This window comes from Trichoderma harzianum (assembly GCF_003025095.1).
Source record: "Trichoderma harzianum CBS 226.95 unplaced genomic scaffold M431scaffold_32, whole genome shotgun sequence".
Classification (NCBI taxonomy): Eukaryota; Fungi; Ascomycota; class Sordariomycetes; order Hypocreales; family Hypocreaceae; genus Trichoderma; species Trichoderma harzianum.
In genome coordinates, this window is record NW_020209280.1 from 89,784 (window position 1) to 108,211 (window position 18,428).

General features: G+C 45.8%; 8 protein-coding genes across 8 annotated transcripts; 3 read left to right on the top strand and 5 right to left on the bottom strand.

Annotated features, from left to right (window-relative positions):
• Positions 1-456: 456 nt before the first annotated feature.
• Positions 457-1,396, top strand: M431DRAFT_525872 (hypothetical protein; the record flags this gene model as incomplete). The annotated part of the gene is made up of 1 exon (XM_024920642.1): positions 457-1,396. One exon carries the CDS (start codon positions 457-459, stop codon positions 1,282-1,284), a length of 828 nt encoding a protein of 275 aa, XP_024767542.1. The 3' UTR covers positions 1,285-1,396.
• Positions 1,397-1,849: 453 nt separating this feature from the next.
• On the bottom strand, positions 1,850-3,313 carry M431DRAFT_101366 (hypothetical protein; the record flags this gene model as incomplete). Its single annotated transcript, XM_024911320.1, has 1 exon — positions 1,850-3,313. The coding sequence occupies one exon, from the start codon at positions 3,311-3,313 to the stop codon at positions 1,850-1,852; it is 1,464 nt and encodes a 487-aa protein (XP_024767543.1).
• A 599-nt stretch (positions 3,314-3,912) lies between these two features.
• Positions 3,913-4,931, top strand: M431DRAFT_101315 (hypothetical protein; the record flags this gene model as incomplete). Its single annotated transcript, XM_024911317.1, has 2 exons — positions 3,913-3,970; positions 4,030-4,931. 2 exons carry the CDS (start codon positions 3,913-3,915, stop codon positions 4,929-4,931), a joined length of 960 nt encoding a protein of 319 aa, XP_024767544.1.
• Positions 4,932-5,662: 731 nt separating this feature from the next.
• Positions 5,663-7,330, top strand: M431DRAFT_488215 (hypothetical protein; the record flags this gene model as incomplete). The annotated part of the gene is made up of 3 exons (XM_024916540.1): positions 5,663-5,745; positions 5,800-5,802; positions 5,857-7,330. The coding sequence occupies 3 exons, from the start codon at positions 5,663-5,665 to the stop codon at positions 7,328-7,330; spliced, it is 1,560 nt and encodes a 519-aa protein (XP_024767545.1).
• Positions 7,331-7,664: 334 nt separating this feature from the next.
• M431DRAFT_101282 (hypothetical protein) lies at positions 7,665-8,234 on the bottom strand (the record flags this gene model as incomplete). The annotated part of the gene is made up of 1 exon (XM_024911314.1): positions 7,665-8,234. One exon carries the CDS (start codon positions 8,232-8,234, stop codon positions 7,665-7,667), a length of 570 nt encoding a protein of 189 aa, XP_024767546.1.
• Positions 8,235-9,792: 1,558 nt separating this feature from the next.
• On the bottom strand, positions 9,793-10,758 carry M431DRAFT_11401 (hypothetical protein; the record flags this gene model as incomplete). The annotated part of the gene is made up of 4 exons (XM_024911893.1): positions 9,793-10,069; positions 10,127-10,519; positions 10,578-10,608; positions 10,668-10,758. The coding sequence occupies 4 exons, from the start codon at positions 10,756-10,758 to the stop codon at positions 9,793-9,795; spliced, it is 792 nt and encodes a 263-aa protein (XP_024767547.1).
• A 4,514-nt stretch (positions 10,759-15,272) lies between these two features.
• Positions 15,273-16,569, bottom strand: M431DRAFT_488218 (hypothetical protein; the record flags this gene model as incomplete). The annotated part of the gene is made up of 3 exons (XM_024916541.1): positions 15,273-15,789; positions 15,838-16,029; positions 16,121-16,569. 3 exons carry the CDS (start codon positions 16,567-16,569, stop codon positions 15,273-15,275), a joined length of 1,158 nt encoding a protein of 385 aa, XP_024767548.1.
• Positions 16,570-17,304: 735 nt separating this feature from the next.
• Positions 17,305-17,457, bottom strand: M431DRAFT_101273 (hypothetical protein; the record flags this gene model as incomplete). Its single annotated transcript, XM_024911312.1, has 1 exon — positions 17,305-17,457. A coding segment is annotated over one exon (153 nt), but the record flags the coding sequence as incomplete, so codon positions are not given.
• Between the last annotated feature and the right edge of the window lie 971 nt (positions 17,458-18,428).

Below are 18,428 nucleotides of genomic sequence, written 5' to 3' on the forward strand. Positions count from 1 at the left end.
GTCATGGTCCCAGCACATTCATTCCATTCATTACAGATGAAAAGGAAAGTATAGATATTGGTTCAATTACATCAACAACTATTCTGTTTTCGGTGAGAGCTAGGGGTTCATGCTTACCTCCCCGATTCTTGGTACGAGGCGGGTGTGATCCGCTAGCGGTGAAGCATAGGATCTCGATTAGGATCTAGGCATCTCATCCGGGGCCCCAGATCGAGGAAGCTGGGGTTGCAGGGAGATCCAGAATGCGGCCATCTAGACATACATAAAACACGACATGTTGTCTTCCCTACTGTGACAAAGTAACCAACAAGCTTCGGGAACTACACTCAAACTCATCTTATTCATTGCACCTCTGCAGAGATGGAGCCCAAGGAGCTTATACACACACACCTCGCCGATGGGCTCCTGTTTGGCGAGTCCCCTCGCTATTACAACGGCCTCCTCTATATCAGTGATATGACTGGACGCATCATATACACCATAGACCCTTCTTCGGGCGAAAAGAAAGTGCTCCGTGAAGTTGAGAACCAGCCGAACGGCATGTGCTTCTCCTTCGACGGTTCGCTCATCTATTCGTCCATGTTTGATGCTAAGCTATACCGTCGAGATGCCTCCGGTAAAGATACACTGTACGCCGACATGTCTGGCGTTATGACTGGCTACTGCGGCGACATGGCCATCGACAGCACTGGCCGTGTCTATCTTGATGACACAGGAGCACGGGTCTTACACGGCGAACAGCCGCGGCCGGGTCGCCTTCTCGTCATCGAGACAGACGGCTCTGTCAAAGTCGCTGAGGAAAACATCATATTTCCCAACGCCTTGTTCATCAGCCCCGATGGCAAGGCGCTATATTGCGCTGAGACCTTTGGTTATGGTCTGCTCAAGTGGGACATCGGTGCCGGTGGCGACATCTCCAACCGCCAAAAGGTGTGGTCTCCCGCCACAATCTCACCAACCGGCGAGGTCGGCAATACGGCCCACGGCCTTATCGGTATCGACGGTGGATGTATGGATGGCGAGGGAGGCATGTGGCTGAGCTGCCTGGGCTTAGAGAAGTTCATCCGCCTCGATCAGCAAGGAAACATCACGCACGAAATCCATGTAAAGGGTCATGCGACGGCATGTACTCTTGGCGGAGACGATGGGAAAACACTCTTTCTGGTCACAAATTGGTTCCCAGATGATGAAGAGACCATTTTCTCAGCCATGGTAGCCAAGCGGACCAAATGTACAGTGAGTTATGCGAGAGTGGATGTTGCAAAAGGCACGGCGCGGCCGTAGAGGCTTTATAGAGATCCCCAGCAATTACGGCCTAAAGGATCATTCTGAGAGTTGCTCTATTACTTCTATATCAAATAGATACGGCTGTAATTAGTGAGGATTTCCTTTAGTCGATGATCGTTACTATAAGTGTGAATATAATTCTTTCATTGTCTTCCATTTACGATAACGGATACTGAAATAACAAACGAGTAAGCAGCCATATAGTTACTTTTGTTTCTTTGGGAATAGCATATTATCAAAATCAGCGAATTGCATATATGGATAATAACCTCGTTCAGCAAAAACGAGAGCAATTTGATATCCAGGACACGTATTTAACAGCAACGTCAGACAACTTAGGATACAAGTACATATCGATCTTCATCTAAATATAAGCTAGAATACCCAATGAGACTGATGTAATTATTGCTCGCATTTATTGGAAAAGTTCTATACTGTGCCCCTTTCGTGCTTTGAGAGATTCACTCTACCCAAGTACACTGTCTTCTTTAGGATCTATAATGAGTTCCTTTATTTTGAACAGCACCGATTCCCGAAGCATGTATCATATGCCTCATACTACCTACGGCTTCACTGCTCTGAACACTAAATCCTTAGTGATACTGCCATACCGGGCCTTCCACAGGTCCACAAAGTAGTTGGTGCGTCCTCTCCAAGGTCCAATATTGCCACAGCGGGGGATGGAGCCTTGTGCTTTTTTCACATATGTAGCATTAAGATCCCAAATCGGCCGAGGCTCCATGGGAACTCCCTTGGGCAAACGCGGAACAACGCTGGAATAACGCTTCCTCCGCATATGCTGTAGCAGGCGGCAAACGAGCTGGGAGCTTGTTTCAACTCCCAAGGTCCAAGAGGCATTGACATAGCCCATCATGAAAGCCAAATTCGGTACATCTTGTAACATCGTTGAGTTCCAAGCATAGCGATCAGCGAGGTTGATCTCTTCGTCATCCATAGTGACGCGGATATGACCACCAATGCAAAACTTTAGGCCCGTGGCGGTGACAATTATATCCGCTTCCAGAGTTTTTCCATTATCGAGGATTATAGAGTCTGAGGTCACCGTCTTGATGTGAGCAGTCTCTACGTGCGCCCTGCCCTCTCGGAGACTCTCAAAGAAGTCGCCGTTAGGAGAGAAGCAAACACGCTGGTCCCAAGGCTTGTAGAGTGGCCGGAAATGGTCCATGGAAACTCCCTTGGGAAGTTGTTTCGCGACAGCGCTTTCCAAGGAAGCCCGAGAACGCTCGGGAAAGAGCCGGCAGAAGTTGTACAGGATAACAATCATCCACATAAACATCCAGCGATCCAGTTGGAATGCCCACGTCCGAGGAAGAAGTTTGTGTATCCACGAGCCGCCTGTTGTGTTGTCGATAGACATCATATAAGTTGGGCTGCGCTGCAGCATCGTTACATGGCTTGCCTTCTTAGCTAGATTGGGCAGCAGTGTGATGGCAGTGGCACCGCTGCCGATAATGACCACCCGCTTCCCAGCGTAGTCGAGATCTTTAGGCCAGAATTGCGGGTGTACGAGATCGCCACGGAAGTTAGATAACCCCAGGATCTCGGCTCGTAGAGGTTCTTTGTAGTCGTAATAGCCTGTTCCCAGAATCAAAAACTTCGTATGCATCTCAACGCTGCGGCCCTTGGTTTCAACCTCCAAAGTCCAGAGCTCCGATGCCGATGACCAATTGGCCGCGATTATGCGGTGCTGAAACCGAATGTGGCTGTATATTCCATCCATTTCTGCCGTAGTGCGTAAATAGCGGGCGATAGCATCACCATCTGCGATGGCTCGATTTTCCTGCCATGGTTGCCAGCCGAATCCAAATGTATGCAAATCCGTGTCAGATCGGATGCCAGGATAGCGGAACAGGTCCCACGTGCCACCGATGTTCTCACGGCCCTCAAGAAGTAAATACTCTGAATCAGGCAGTGTTCTCTGAATATGATGTGCCGCGCTGATGCCAGAAATGCCAGCACCTACGATGATGACATCGTGGACGTGGTTAGGAGTGCTTTCGTTCATGATGTTTGATGTCGTGATTCTAGGATTCTAGAAAGATCGCTGCTAATTGTTCATCAAAATCACTGCCATGAAAACTCACTTACATGTATGTCGCTGGGCGGGAGACATCCGGAGTCCTCTCATCCATTATCATGAATCCCTGAGCCGAAGTGGGGTCCGGATCTGAATCCGGGGGTGCGCCTTGAGTCTTGGGTTCAACTCGGATAGAGACCCGGGCACGATTTCATGGCATACACTGCGGGGAGCTGTACGGTTACCCAAACTACGATCTAAACTATACCCCTCAGGCGATGGGAGCCAACTGCGCTGTTCGTTGAGTTCAAAGGGCGATTTCGTATGTTGTGATTGGAGGGCCCCGATTTCTACGCAACGCAAGTTCTCCATCCTACGTCGTTACATGTCTTGCCCGGATTCTACCTCCACATTGCGGGGAAGATCTCCATGGGGAGAGATTCTGAGGCGGATGCCAGCAAGCTGAGGCTTGTATGGCTATAAAGCAAACGCCCTTTGGCAATGATATTTTGCAAAACCAGAGTGATCCAGCAAGAAACTTAACCCACTACCAATTATTATTTGCGCTTTAGCTTTTTTATATCAAAATGGAGCCCAATCGAATTGACGTTCATCACCACTTTGTTCCAGATTTCTACCGCAAAGGTACTTTTTCGTACCCTAGCATTTATATGTCATACCCACTAACCTCGCGTACTTTACAGCCCTAGAGGTTTCTGGTGGTGACCCATCTGGGTGGTTTATCCCCGAATGGACACCCGAGCTGGACCAAAAAGTCAATCAAAAATTCGGTATCACGACTTCCATCCTTTCCCTCACGGCCCCTGGAGCCTGCATCCTGAAGGATCCCCAGGCCTCTGCCAACCTAGCTCGGCAGGCCAATGAGTTCTGTGCCAAGTTGCGAGATGAACAGCCTAATAAATATGGCTTCTTTGCCGCACTGCCAAATCTCCAAGACGAGGAGCTCACACTCAATGAGATCGCTTATGCCTACGACGTCCTCAAGGCGGATGGTGTGATCCTTTTCACACGCTATGGAAAGGGCAACCACTATCTCGGCCATCCGGACTTCAAGGGAATTTGGGCGGAGCTAAATCGCCGCTCTGCCGTGATTCTTGTTCACCCTACCCACCCGGTTGATACCGCCCAGGTCAGCAGTATGCCACAGCCAGTCATTAGGTATCCCTACGAGACGACCCAGACCGCGATCGACATGCTGCACAACAAGACGGTCCGTAATAACCCAAACTGCAAGATCATCCTATCGCACGCTGGTGGTACACTGCCTTACCTCATCGGCCGCCCGACTAGTGTCTTAAACAAGACAAAGGAAGACGCCGACGCATTCTGGGATGATGCTCGCAACTTCTACTATGACACGGCCGTCGCTGGGACAGAAAACGTACTGTGTATCCTGGAGAAGTTTGCCAAGCCTGGCCACATACTATACGGCAGCGATACTCCGTACGCAAATAATGACATTATCGACTTCCACACATCTCGGCAGGACGCGTACCGATTCCAAGAGCCAGCCCTGGCCGCCCAGGTGAATCGCGAAAATGCTCTAGCATTGTTCCCAAGACTGAAGAATCAAGTATTGAATTAAATGGGACTTAAAGCTTGCCTTTATTCCGAACTTTGTCTACATCAGAGGGGATTTTATCTACCTACAATACTTGTCTGAGGGTGTACACAAGGTTAGATACCAAGGTGAATCTCATCAGTCATAACTGTGTAGTAGACAATGGAATTATATACTCCTAATCAGGGAGCGTGTCATAGTAATAGCCGCAGTGCATTTGGTAAGACAATGTGTCGACTGTAATTGGTGCGGTAGCAATATTACTGTGGCGCCATAAAAGCAGAAGTTTTTGACAATACTGATCAACAATCCCGAAGATGCCATCACTAATTGTGGTAAGGCTCCAAAAGTGGTTATAAGAGCGAGCGGGCCAATAAGAATTTGCCCACTTCAGCTGATGCCAGCTAGATACTAGCGCCACAAGTTCTCTTGCTTACCCAACTTAGTCATGAACCAGAGTAAGAACCAGAGTAAGACTGTGGTAGCCGCGGAGTACGTCATAGCTAGATCTCAGTTTGCCCTCACCCAGAATAAACTTGGAGCAATCAAGCTACACTCTGCCTAAGTAGGTGCATTCACCTTCTCCATCCAGCTTGCGGCCTTGAGAGTGTCGTAGGCTCTGTGCAGATACTAAAGCGACCAAATCATCAACTATCGTGCTACAGAAGTCGCGTTAGCCGTAAACAGGGGGCGAACCTATAGGCTGTTACCTGTCATTCAAAGATTGACAGGTCCCATGATAGATTGCAGATAAAATGGTGCGATTAGAGGATCTACCGGGAAAAACGGCAACGAGAAGAGCTGTTAGAACCAAAGTAAGAACCGGATGTATTACGTGGTAAGTTTGTTGGCCATTCCCTGTTGCCGTGTTGGTTGCTAATTCAGTTGATAGTCGGTAAGTTTCGATCAAGAAAGTACTGTAGTTCTCGCCATACTAACAAGATGACAGAATCCGACGCGTTAAATGCGATGAAGGAAAGCAAAGTTGCAACAGGTGTCTGTCTACGGGTAGGGTTTGCGATGGATATGATTTAACCGTTCGAGTCGTCAATCCATTGGGCAGGGCTCGGCAAAAAGGTGTAGCAAGAGCTTCTGGTGATTTGACTATGCCGCCAACACTACTGAACAGCATATTGGGAACTGAAACGGAGAAAAACTTCTTTTACACCTGCAGACGTGCAACTGAATCAGGTGTAGCTTTACATATATGCTGCGTTACATCATTCTGGACCCGACTCGCACCGCAGCTTAGCCATGAATACGACGCAGTACGCCACGCAGTTATAGCAGTTGGCGCCGCTTACCACTTGCACAAGGTGGCCGATATAACCTCAATACCACGAGGCACGAAAGAGAAAATTGAAATATTTATACTTCAACAATACAACAAGTCTATCTCTATCTTACGACAGGATATTTTACAGAAGCGCTACATTTGCGATACCGGAGTCGTTCTAATATGTTGCCTCGCATATATTTATCTGGAGAGTCTTCGCTTGAACCATGCAGCGGCCATAAAGCATCTCAAAAATGGAATACACATCATCGAATCGTCGGTTGACCTCAAAAGTCTACGTAACCACACTTCAGCTAGCCATCGCCATAAGGGAAAGAGCGCGATTCTGTCTACCCAAGATTTATGGGGCATCGTCTTACAATTTCGGAACTGTGAGCTATGCATGCACTGCTTCTCATCGGAGGTCCCCATGACTTTGGGGAGCAAGCTATATGAGAAGCACTCAGTCAATACAGCCGCCGCTCAACCCAAGTCTATCAGAAGCATTGCGGAGGGCCATGAAGCAAGGATTCAATTGGCCAGTGAGGTCATGTCTTGCGACTGGCAGTGGCAAGCATTCAAGCACCAACCCACATTTTGGGTAGAAAGCCATGTTCACCAGGAACTATCTTCCCTTCGGCAACGAGGTCGTTTTATTGACTTAAGCCTGCAAGCATATATGTCCAGTCCAGCTGCTCCTAGCAAAGGAACTTGGGAGTACTATAGTCTTTGCATGGATATGCTTCACACTGTGTCCATCTTGGCTGTAATTGAGCTCATGCCAGTACCCCCCGAAGAGCATGCTATTCTGGTGCATTCGGCGAGTTTTCAGAACGAGATTCTTGGTAAGATGATTGCATACGGTGAGGAGATGCACGCTGTGCACACCTCTTTAGGCTGGCCGCCGCCGGATGTCAGCCTTGAAACTTCGATAGTTGGTCCAATGTATTGGGTATATGTGTATAGCGCCCATCCTCAGGACAAGAAAAGGGCGATAAAAATTTTGCAAGAAACAAAGCAAAGAGAAGGGCCATGGGATGCCAAACAGATTTTGACGATGCTAAAATGGGATGCGGAACGGCAGTGCAGCTGCGAGACGTTACGCAAGTGGGGAGGCGACGCCAATTGCTATGAGCATTTTAAATAAGGAGTCAATATAGGAGCCAAATTGAATTGTAACCGGGTATTTACTGAAAAAAAAAAAATTGTCTGCAAACCAGGACCATCACTGAGAGATTCAGGTTGCAAACCCCCCCTCAACAACGATCACATCAATCCTATTGAAGTTTGTATTCAACAAGGCTGCTTTCATTTAGTTTGTTATGTAAAACTAACTGAACGCCAATACTGAGATACCAAGGTACCATATCTTCAACTCTTGACGTAGGAATGTCTGTTCAAGGTCAAAATTGGTTCCAAGATTGACTAGCAACCCATACCCAGGTTCACCAGATCCAAATTTAAACGTTTGGCTTCTTTCACTATACACTTTTCAGTTCCTCGATGGGCACTTCCTCCGCTAACTTGATGCCATTCACTGTCGGCAAATCCGCGTCCACTAACACAAAAAATCCCCGTGCAACATCGGTGGTGCTGTTGTTCTTCCAAGAATGAATTGTCCCTCGTTGAATAAGGATATCTCCTCGTTTCAATACCGTACTCTCTCCACTATCAAGATTTAATTGTAATTCCCCTTCGATAATAACTCCAAAATCGATAGTCTTCGTTCTGTGTATCGGTCCTTCCGACTCTCCAGGTAAAAAATCGACAACTCGGAGCAGAGTCCCGCCAGGAATACTGAGACCCACATTATGTGGGAGTCGATCTTGGTACGCTTTCAGGTCTTGGTCGTCTTGCAAGATGCCTGGAGCTTGGTTCAAGGTGTAACATAAATAAAAGTTCATGCCAGGAATGTCAACCCGCGGAGGGTTCTCGGACAGATCTTCGCTAATAACGGCTTTCCCATCGGCGTTATGAGTAGTTATCACACGTCGTGGAGGCGGTAAGTAGACCGGAGCCGGTGAGTCAGTTGAACTATTTGTTGAACTCATGATGGAATAATGAATATTTCTCTTGGAGCAAATGTTGTGTTGTAAAGTTTGCGGTGTCTACCAAAGAGCAGGCGGCGCACCACGGCTACTTATACACATTCTTCTTTTACGAATTACCAAGTCAATCATGTTTACGGCTCAGTAGAAAACGCCTTGGGCCAGGGATATATTAAGCGATTCAACTTAGGGACCCGACTTTAATATGCGTCATCGTTGTTTTTGTCAACATCAAATGTAGGTTCAAGAAGATTACCAAACATCAGCTCACGGACTTCTTTTTATTGGTTGGCTCGCTGCGCAACCCTTACTTGGGATTAGCACAACCCTGTCAGCGAATGCTTAGCTTGTGTCAAAATCGTGGCGCTTAGTCGAAAGATGAGCGTCATGGCCAATGGATTACCCTATACGCGGCGCAATGTCGACTATTTCTCTTTCAGATTGGTTCACAAATGAGACGTTTGGATAAGGAAAATTGCGAATAAAAATAACGTCAAACAGGACCTGAGCTACGTAATGGCCGAGAAAATATATGCAGTGAAGTGAGGGTGAATATATTAGTCTGCACTTGTTCAACGGCTTGGACTCGCACAACTAGCGATCACATATTAGGAAGCCATCAAACTAAAGTAAGAATCTGCAGCTGTTCAACTCTCAAGGTACAAATAGAGGAGATTACGATCAAGTTGCCATATATGAGTGATGGGGCCTGGTGTTGCGTTAGCAACAAACTGGCCACCACTAGATTTATCGCTTGTGCCATCAAGGTTTTGTATTTCACTTACCGAGCTAGCTCATACGGTATCTGTCCTAAATGATCGGGTACCCCTTGCTTAACGGTGCTGCCTCATAAGCCTAATATGTGCTTCAGTGATTAAGCCTTCAAAATGAATAAAGTAGTAGGCGAACAATGAGAAGGCAATTCTCCAGCTGGTAAAAAGCTCCTAATGAGAAATTATTTTGTAGTATTGAAACAGGGGCAGCTAGGTTTTACAAGCTTGTGGTTTAGCTTATTGTGACGCTTGCCTAAATAAGTAGGTAGTTAAGAGCAAATCTTGCTGATCCACTTTTGGCATGCCTTGGTGTATAAAATAAATGTGCTTCATAAGGTAGGCTATGAACTTTGCAAGAAGAGGGAACGTTTCCTCCTGCTGCTTAATCGCAATGGTCTAAATGCCAGTGATGCAGAGATTGATGCTTTGTTGTCATTACGGAATTAGTTTCGATTCCGATAGATCACGCTATATTTCCTCAGAGTCGTAGCACTCTACTTATTGACAGGCAAATTAGTCACACCTGTTCGCAGTTGTGATAAATTGGCCCCAGGTGGCTCCGTAAGCTAATAGGGGGCACTACACAAGATCATCACTCCCCGTTGACTTATCTGGTTACAGTATCTTCAATCATGCAGCAAAGTTGGAAATGCGGAAATAAAAGAATTGTATTGGGATGATATGATCTCAGTACTCAAATAACATTTGTAGTCTTAGAGAATATAAAATAGCCATAAACTGATCATAAGACCTTTAGAACAGCCATGATCATATAGCAGTCTGTAGTCTTAGAATGGATGGTAGCCGCAGACTGAGCTAGCCAAAGCCTGGGGGTTTGAAGCAGCCTTTCCCCAGTTCCAGTTGCGGGGGATGTTTGTACCCGGCTGAAGATTATTGGCAGCAGGCCAGTAGAAATCGTTGTTGCGGAACATCTCGGATACAGTCGTAGCGCAGTTGTTCTTGCCCAGTCCCGTATACTGGTGAGCAAACATTGTATGATGAAACTTAGCCGAGTAAATCATAGCGTGGTTGCCGTTTCTCTTGCCTCCGTCCGTGAATGATTGCCTATTACAATAATTTGAGTCAGCATTAAGTCAATCTTGAGATTGGATGTAAACTTACCCGTCATCCCAGGTCTCCAAGTCACCCCAAGAGATATAAGCCTGATTGGGATCCTCTTCCAAAATAATACCGTTACGGAACCATAAGCCATTGCTGGCTCTAGACAGGACTACGCAGGCATACTCCCAGTCTGATTCGTGTCCTGAATCGTGGCGGAAGTAAATATCGTAGCACACACGTCTTGTGCCGTCATTACAGTCGGTGGTAGTCCAGTAGGTCGGGAACGAAGTGCCCTGGGTACCTGCACCCCTCCATTGGCCAGGAGATTGGCAGCCGGAATCTAGATGGCTGCCGGCAGGAACACCACAACCGCTGGCGCCATTTCCATTTGTCTGCTGACCGTTAATTTCAGCAGCTTGAGGATAGCAAGCGCCGTCTGAAAAGAACCAGATACTAGGATATAGTTAGCAGGCTTGTTCTATTGATATAGTTAATTATTTCCAAAGCATACGGAGCAAGGTCCTTGATGACAAAGTCATGATCTGCATGAGTTCTATTAGCTGGATTCCCCTTCGTAGTGTATTTCTTCAAATGAACTTACTGTGTGCCCAGTCATTATCGCTGTACTCATGGGCTGCGAAACCCAGCTTTGCAAAGGCGAGAAGAGAAACCGAAAGGAATTTGGCAGCCATTTGAATCAAGTCAATACACACTGGGATGTTTATAGGGGCGAGCTGATTTGGAGTGATAGACCGATGATCTGTAGAGTAGGTTTCTGCAAAAGAACTGAGGACTCTGAGACATATTTATATCCTTCGCAAAGCTGTAGTATTTGAAGCCAGGCAGGGTTCGCAAGATACTGCTGGGTCTCTGTACTAGTTCAACATAGCCTCGGTCAATTGGCTACAGAGCGTATATCTACATGGCCTTGTCTATCCAGCAACTAATGGACTAATCGGTATTTGCAACTTTTAGACGGACTTTGCCGAAACAAAAACAGAAGTACCTTCACCGTAGGTGGGTCTGTTCCAGAACCAAGATCTTGGGCGGACCAAGATGTGAATAGTTAGGTTTTTATGCCAAAAATCGTGCTCGGACCATAAGATTTCCAAAAGCTTGACCCATTGGGGTCGTATAATTTGTCTTTTCTTCTTAGTTGCATATAAGCGCAGTCCCAGATTGTGGGAGATTGCTTGTTATATTAAGCGCTTACTCAGACATCTAAGCCACTTTACACTATTGGTTTTCTCGATCCAGAATATACGACTGTCACATGCGAATATCAAGTAAATAACAACATAAAAAGAAGATATAGTTATGTATCTTCGCTTTGTTTTGAAACCCCCAGCATAGCATAACTGAGCCAGTTGCCAAACAATCTCATTTCGCTGGATATTTTGAGGGAAAGACGTGATTCAACGACTATATTAGAATAATTACGAAATTCCTTCATACAATATATGTAAGTATAAAATAAAACAAATTGTTTTTATCCGCTTAGTCGTGACTATATCAGGTACTATTCAAAGCATCCTTGCGTAGTCCTCTGCGTGTAATGTATACTATGAGGAAGAGTGTATATGACTATGACAAGGCTCATGAGCTGAAGAGCTTTGACACCTATCTACTGCAGATAGATAGCGCTGACGTGAAAGTGGATATATCATCAGTACTGTTCCCGAAATTGGATACGAAGCCGAGAAGAAGTGATAATGGTAGCGTGTATACGTTATATTATACCTTTCCCGCTGGATGAGGTGTTTATGGGTATACTTATTCGCTGCTTCGGTTCATTCAGAAAGAGGGCCAAAGGCGTAAAACTTTTTTTTTCTTCTCCTCTGTGATAGTTAAGCCACTGGCTCAACATAACAAACAAAGCAGAGCTTCGCCAATCAATCTGGGAAGAATATATTTACAAACTTGTACAGCAACAGCGTAAACATAGATTTCAGTAGAGGAAGCAGCTCATATACCCCATTTGGTCATTGCTTCCTAAGTGGTATGCAGTAATATGTCATTAAATTCCGCTGGTCCCACATACGTACCAGACATGTCTTACAATGCCATGACCCAATATACTGACCTAAATGTATATACGAGTACGGATTACTCTGTCTATAAGGGCGTTGAAAGGGAGATTTCCGAAATGTCTACTTTATCTTCAACAGTGCTCAAAATAAGTTAGTGCATCACCGCAACTCTCCGCCCCCTGCTAGCATAATTCAAGGTGCAGGTTGCTTTCAGCTTTTAGCCGTGCTCTCTGATCTAGGCTCCAAGGTAGGAGGCCACTTGGAGGACCGAAAAATAAATCAATGGGCTAGATTAGGCCTTCATTATGGCATGGAACCTAATATGCTTTGTACCGGCCTGTACTATCCAAAAAAACCGAAATATAATTGCCCATTGGATTGGATAGTTTCCCATAGATCGATCTTATGCCAAGCTTTCTTGGCAGCAGATTCGCAATATCATTACTAGCTTCGAATTAATTTTAGGTGAGCATGTCATATCTTCTTTATATCAATACGAACAAAATTTTCTGCAAAGTTCAAGTCATGCAAATATAGCGGCTAGACCATACGGTCGTTCAAGGCCCTTAAGCTTGCTTTCACAGTTCTAGGTATATGCACAAGAGCATTATTATACAAGTACATCATATATCATTCAGCTCCAGGAGGTTCGGAAGAAAAGCGGATACGAGTCAGCAACGCCTTTCCCATTTACACAGCCAGGCCCTGTAAGCCTCGTCAAGCTGACGATGCCTAAAACAAGCTTAATCACGGTTTTATATCTTCATAGTCTGTGTATCCTATTGAGTAAATTGCTCTAGCAGCTGCACGAGGGATTTTTGATGTCGCTGCTATTGTTTCGCCCAACTATACACTCATCAATCCACTCTAGACAAGAGAAGTTAAAGTTACGATGCTTCTCAGCCTAACGTAGCTTTAAAATAGTATAGTGGGCAATTAGCAAAGGACACTGTAATTTAGGGCCCGGGCATTTATACCTTCTTAGCTTTCACCGAAGCATCTATAATTTAGTGGTCTCCATCTATAATTATCACGAACTGCCTAGAAGGCTATATGCAAATTTACTATCAAGGCGTTGTTACTCCCTTCTCATGGGATTCCTTTGCTAATTCAATGATTCTGATCACTGGCGAGAATGGGAGGCTTTGACGATAAGCTCAGCCATGCCGTTGATGGCACCTACCGCTTTCTCGTACAGACCCGCCCGACGTTCGAGAATTGGGGATACGCACTATGTGTTCTTTTGGTCTCTGTATCAAAAGTCTGGATGCTATAGTCGATTTCGGCGTAAATTGTCAAAATCCCAAGGGTTCCTTCAAACTCGATTCCGAAACCTTGACTCCACAACCTAGCCACATTTCATGGCTCGGCGCTGATGTTATGGCATGTTTGATGTTGAGTTTGGCAGAGTTGGGTGCTGGGGCGGCCAAGCCGATACTCGGTACTAGTGCACCACTACAAGATCAACCCGTTGAGTTCTCCAAAGGAAAAAAGAAGAAAAAAAAAAAAGTAGGGCATATCCTCGCCGTGCGAGTTTATTGATCTACCTCAAACTCACCTTGGACCGCTCCTAGTGAAGTACGCGACACACCACGGGTTTGGTATCAAATTCTCCAATCAGCTTCTCCAACCGGAGCGCAAATCGGACGAGGAGATTGTCTGTACTATCCGTGATATGAAATCTAATAACACATACCGAATTAAGACCAGATGTGTCTTCAGCGCGGGCGGCGGGCGCAGCACTCGACTTTAAGTTCGACGTCGCCCCATCATTAGGCGTGGCATGTAATATCTTGATTCACGCGGATCTGGGTCATCTACTCTACTGCATGGGTGATACGCCCAGATACATTGAACTATGAAGGCAAATAAGCAGTCCCGGTTTGGTACAGCTTCCGTGCTGTGTATGATTAAGCCCTGGAGGCAGTGGCTTTTTGTGTGCCTTGCCCTCGGATCAAGTGAAGATCCTCTTAGTGACATAATATTTCGGAGCCCTGATATTATTGTGGCCATTGAGGAGATGATTGGTAATGATTCGGTGGATTTTGAAGTCTTACAGATTGATGCGTGAGTAGTGCATGAGATAGTGGCCAAAAATTATTTGTTGAGGTGGTCGAAGCGTTTATCTACAGGGTGATTCGGCGCATCGACACCCGCCAGCATACGGGCTCGTCAGCAATACTTGTTGCATCCAGGACTCATATGATCTGGCTTGGAAGGTCGCATTTGTTTCCAAGGGTCTCGCTACACTGGCCTTTCTGGAAATTTATCATGGGGACCGCCAACCGGTTGGTGCCAACATAGTTAGGGAATCAAACATCTGCATGGATGCGCATGGCGCTGCTTGGGAAGCACTCGGCATATTTGCACCTAAGGAATAGTTATGGAACCCTTACAACATCCATTACATTTTGGGCGAGACTAACCAAAACACAGCCTTAATCGCCTCCGAAGCCCGCAACTCTTAGTGAATCCAACCATCGCAACAAGTATTTACTGCCGCATATTACAGCATACCCTGGCTGCGATAGTCTATAGAACGCGCCGTGGCGGACCACAATAATGATCAATGATCTCTGCTGAAGAAGACGAAGCTACACGTAGACTGTGCTCCGCATGGGCTATGCATTCAACCTCATCTCAGCGCTACTTTAAGCTTTGCTCTCTATTGAGCGACGCATTCCACAACAGAGGAAGGTCATTGTGGTAGAATAATTGTTTTCCCTGCGTTCTCGGAACTGATGAATTTGCGCAAGTACTAAAACTAATTATCAAAAACAGCTCGATATGAGGCTTGTTTACGTCAAGAAGTTTGGCGCTACAAGTAGAATCCAAGCCGACGAAACACTCAACGTTAACGTGGCCACTGCATTTACTTCATACGGCCGTGGTTGGGTGGCTCTCATCCGGTCGGATCCAGAAGCAACGCGCGATTGGCTTAAGATATATCCACAAGTGAAATTTTAATGCAGCAGACAGATTAGTTTTACACAACTGCAATCGAGAAGGAGTGTGCAAGCCAATGTTGATCGTGATTTAATTATTGAGGTTATCAGCTGCCTCGGGTTTCAACAATACTGTAGCCGAAAGAATGATATCAAAATGACGTGCCGTTGAGAATGAGGATACATGATAAGAGATTCAGGGTGTTGTTGCCACGTATGCCTACCGGCTTATTAGGCATATTCAAAGTTAAATGTCTTTGGTTTGAGAAGCTTCGGGACGAAAAGTCCGAACTCTTCACCTAAATTTAAAGGTCCAGCTGGACCCGAAAATATAAGAGTCGCCTCCCTGCATAGGGACGGCATGTTCCCAATGAGTCCTTGAGCAAGAAGCATATGATCACTGTGCACCGAGAGTTGAAATCGTACGCGCTGTAGCGGTCCATTAGCTCGGTCTCCAGGATAGATGATGTATATTACCTCTGCTTGCTCTCTTGAAACCCCGCCATCATCTGTCCTGTGAACCACGCCACTTCTTTTAGGAATAGCAACAGCCACTATATCGAGAAATTTTGAGCAACCTGCGAGCGTTTCATCGATAGCACATCTGTTAATGCCTCCCAGCTCCTTTAAACAGTGGACAAATTCTTTGATGAGATCAGCGTCCAACTCGGCATCGGGACTGGTTGGATCATCAAGAATACTAGCCAGTAGCGTAATACAGGCAGTTATTGGATAACATATTGTTCGCCTGTAATAGTGAGCACAACTAAACAAAACGGGGTGATATACAGCTTACCAAATATAGGTAAATGGCTGCAAATATACTGTTCGCATGAGACCGAGGGTAGCACGAGCTACGACTATGCATGTTATCGACAAAGATGCAAAATCGAATTCACTCTCCGTAAGTTCGAGATCATTTGGCTGCACAACACCGAAGACGCCGTTATAGAGGCTGGTATATGCTGCCCGTAGCTTCCAGATGCAGCTGTAATAAACAAAATGTAAGTGAATGACTGTAATCTCGAGTGAAACTGCCAACGTCCCGCTAAGCGATGGCCGGATTTCTGACGGCAGACTTTTCCTCCACTCTTCCAGTTCGCGGCTTAACCATGCTAGTGTAGTATGTAGGCCATTGAGACTTTTTTTGCAGGGCATCCTCGGATAATAAATGCTTGAATATCTTTGACTGAATAAGTGCAAGTTCGGCTCTGCATCTTATGAGGCTGATTTCAACGCCTCCAGATACTTGTAAGATGCCAACTCTGTCCGATGAATCACCACTTGGGAGTGGCAAAGAGAAACTGCTGGAGTCAAGAGAAGGCGGTAAGCCAGATTTCATCGACTCGGTGATATCGAAAATAAAAATTACCCAGAACGTCCGTAAATATTCGTCTCTTTGCTGGGGCTGGGTACTAAGATATGAAATGTTGCGATTCCAGCCCATCATTTCTGCTAGTCGTCCAGCTACTGATACCAGGTGAATACCTGTCCACGTGTCGGCAGTTCCGTGCATAAACATGGCCATGAATAAAATTCCTTGACAATCCAGAAGCTCTTTCCCTCGTGTTAGCAGCTCAGAAAAGACAGTATATGCATTCTTGAAAAAGGCCCAAGCTAAAGGTGAAAACTCTGCGAAAGATGAGTTTTCCACCTTCCATTGCATAAGTATTGCCAAGAATGAATTCACTATAGCCCATCGGCCTGGACTTTCGGTTGAATTTGTCGGCCCTATAGCGTTTTGGCGGCTGAGCAGCTCAAGAATTGTTGTCGGTGCTAGTAGTGGATATAGCCGATTAATATCTTCAATAACAACTCCAATCTGTGGAGTAGCTTGAAGAACCTGGGTAAATATGGTCTTGTTGAATCGTCCCGGATTTATATCTTTCTTCAGTTGGTTTATGTTTTGAAGGAGTGATGACTCTCTTGATCGGAAAACGGCGCGGATTAGGGATGGGAGGTCATGTGTGGGGGTGTCTATCAGAGCTGATGGAGTAGCTTCAGTTTGTGATCGTGGATTCTGTTCTTATGCAGAGCCCTCTCTCGTCGGGACAGGATTGGTCTGCCAATCTTCTATTATGAGTTAAACTTAGGACTTGGCTTCACAACCTGGCAAATCTTACCCAAGGTCGCAGAGTATGGCTCATCCTCTCTGGGAGATCCAGGGGTGTTTTTGAGAGAAGCCTCCAAGCTTCGAATCCTGTCTTCTAGCTGCTGGATATATTCTTTACTGCAACAGACAAGTCTTTAGGTTGATATGGTGTTAATAAAACAAAATATCTGAAAAACACGCGCATCTTTTCCCCTGACCACGAGTTTTCCGAGTGGTATACTGGCATATCACATCTCGCCTCAAACATGTGGAACAAATTGGGTCCGCGCCGTCGCATCGCATCTTTGCCTTTCGGCATGGGAGACCTGCCTATGACCATTAGCCTGTTTCGTTATTTACATCCTCGGCTGATACTAAAGACTTGCATTTGTAATTCGTTTTTTCGATTTGCCTTCATCTGAGGTCATTTCCGAGTCTCATGACAAAGGTACGCAGTAATGAATTACAGTACAGGGTGTGCGACTCTTAAGGCCTAGGTGACGAATTCGCGGCTCCACCATAATTGGACCATGGAAGCTTGAAGTCCTTCAAGCAGCTGCTGCTCTTGACTGCCAAAGCTTCCATGGACCTATTAAGTAAACATTTGCTAGGGACAATGTCGTATTGGGTGTTAAGCCTTCATTCCCTAGGCTTGGCGGTTGGTTTGGTGCTCCTAGGGCTGACCAGGCACTCAGATATAGGTAGGTTGTATGTATACAGTGTCGCTTTCACCACTGTTGAGCTCTCTGTTGGCTTACGGGCATATTCCGTAACAGACAGGATCCCGTTAACATTCCCTTTATTCCTCACAATATACTTCTCTTCTTGTCGAATATATAGTGGTTTTCTGTTCGTAATGATCTTACTCTAGGCCGGGGTTGCAGTCACCACTGAAGTTTATTTATTTAAAATCGCGAGAGGCGTGTTGAAACAAAAAGACTCAATGCCCAGGGGCTACTGAGGTTTATACTTCAATAAGGCGTAAGGATAGCAATGCGATCCTGATGTCGATGTCCATTTCTTGAGAACCAATCTACCAGACTGCGGAAGCAGCTTACATCTGGTATTTAGAGATAATATTCTGTGCATATTCCCATAGACTTCAAGGCAGAAACGATGGTTGCACAAGAGAGAAGGTCTTCTAACCAGTCTTATGTATTATCCTGGACGGGAAAGTTTGTTTACTTTGCCAGTCGAAATACTCTTTTTCTTCAAATATCTGGCATATGGCACGGCTCTCAATTTTGACTGAGCTCCTTTTGTTGAGTATAGTTGGCGCAGTTGCATAAGCAGTC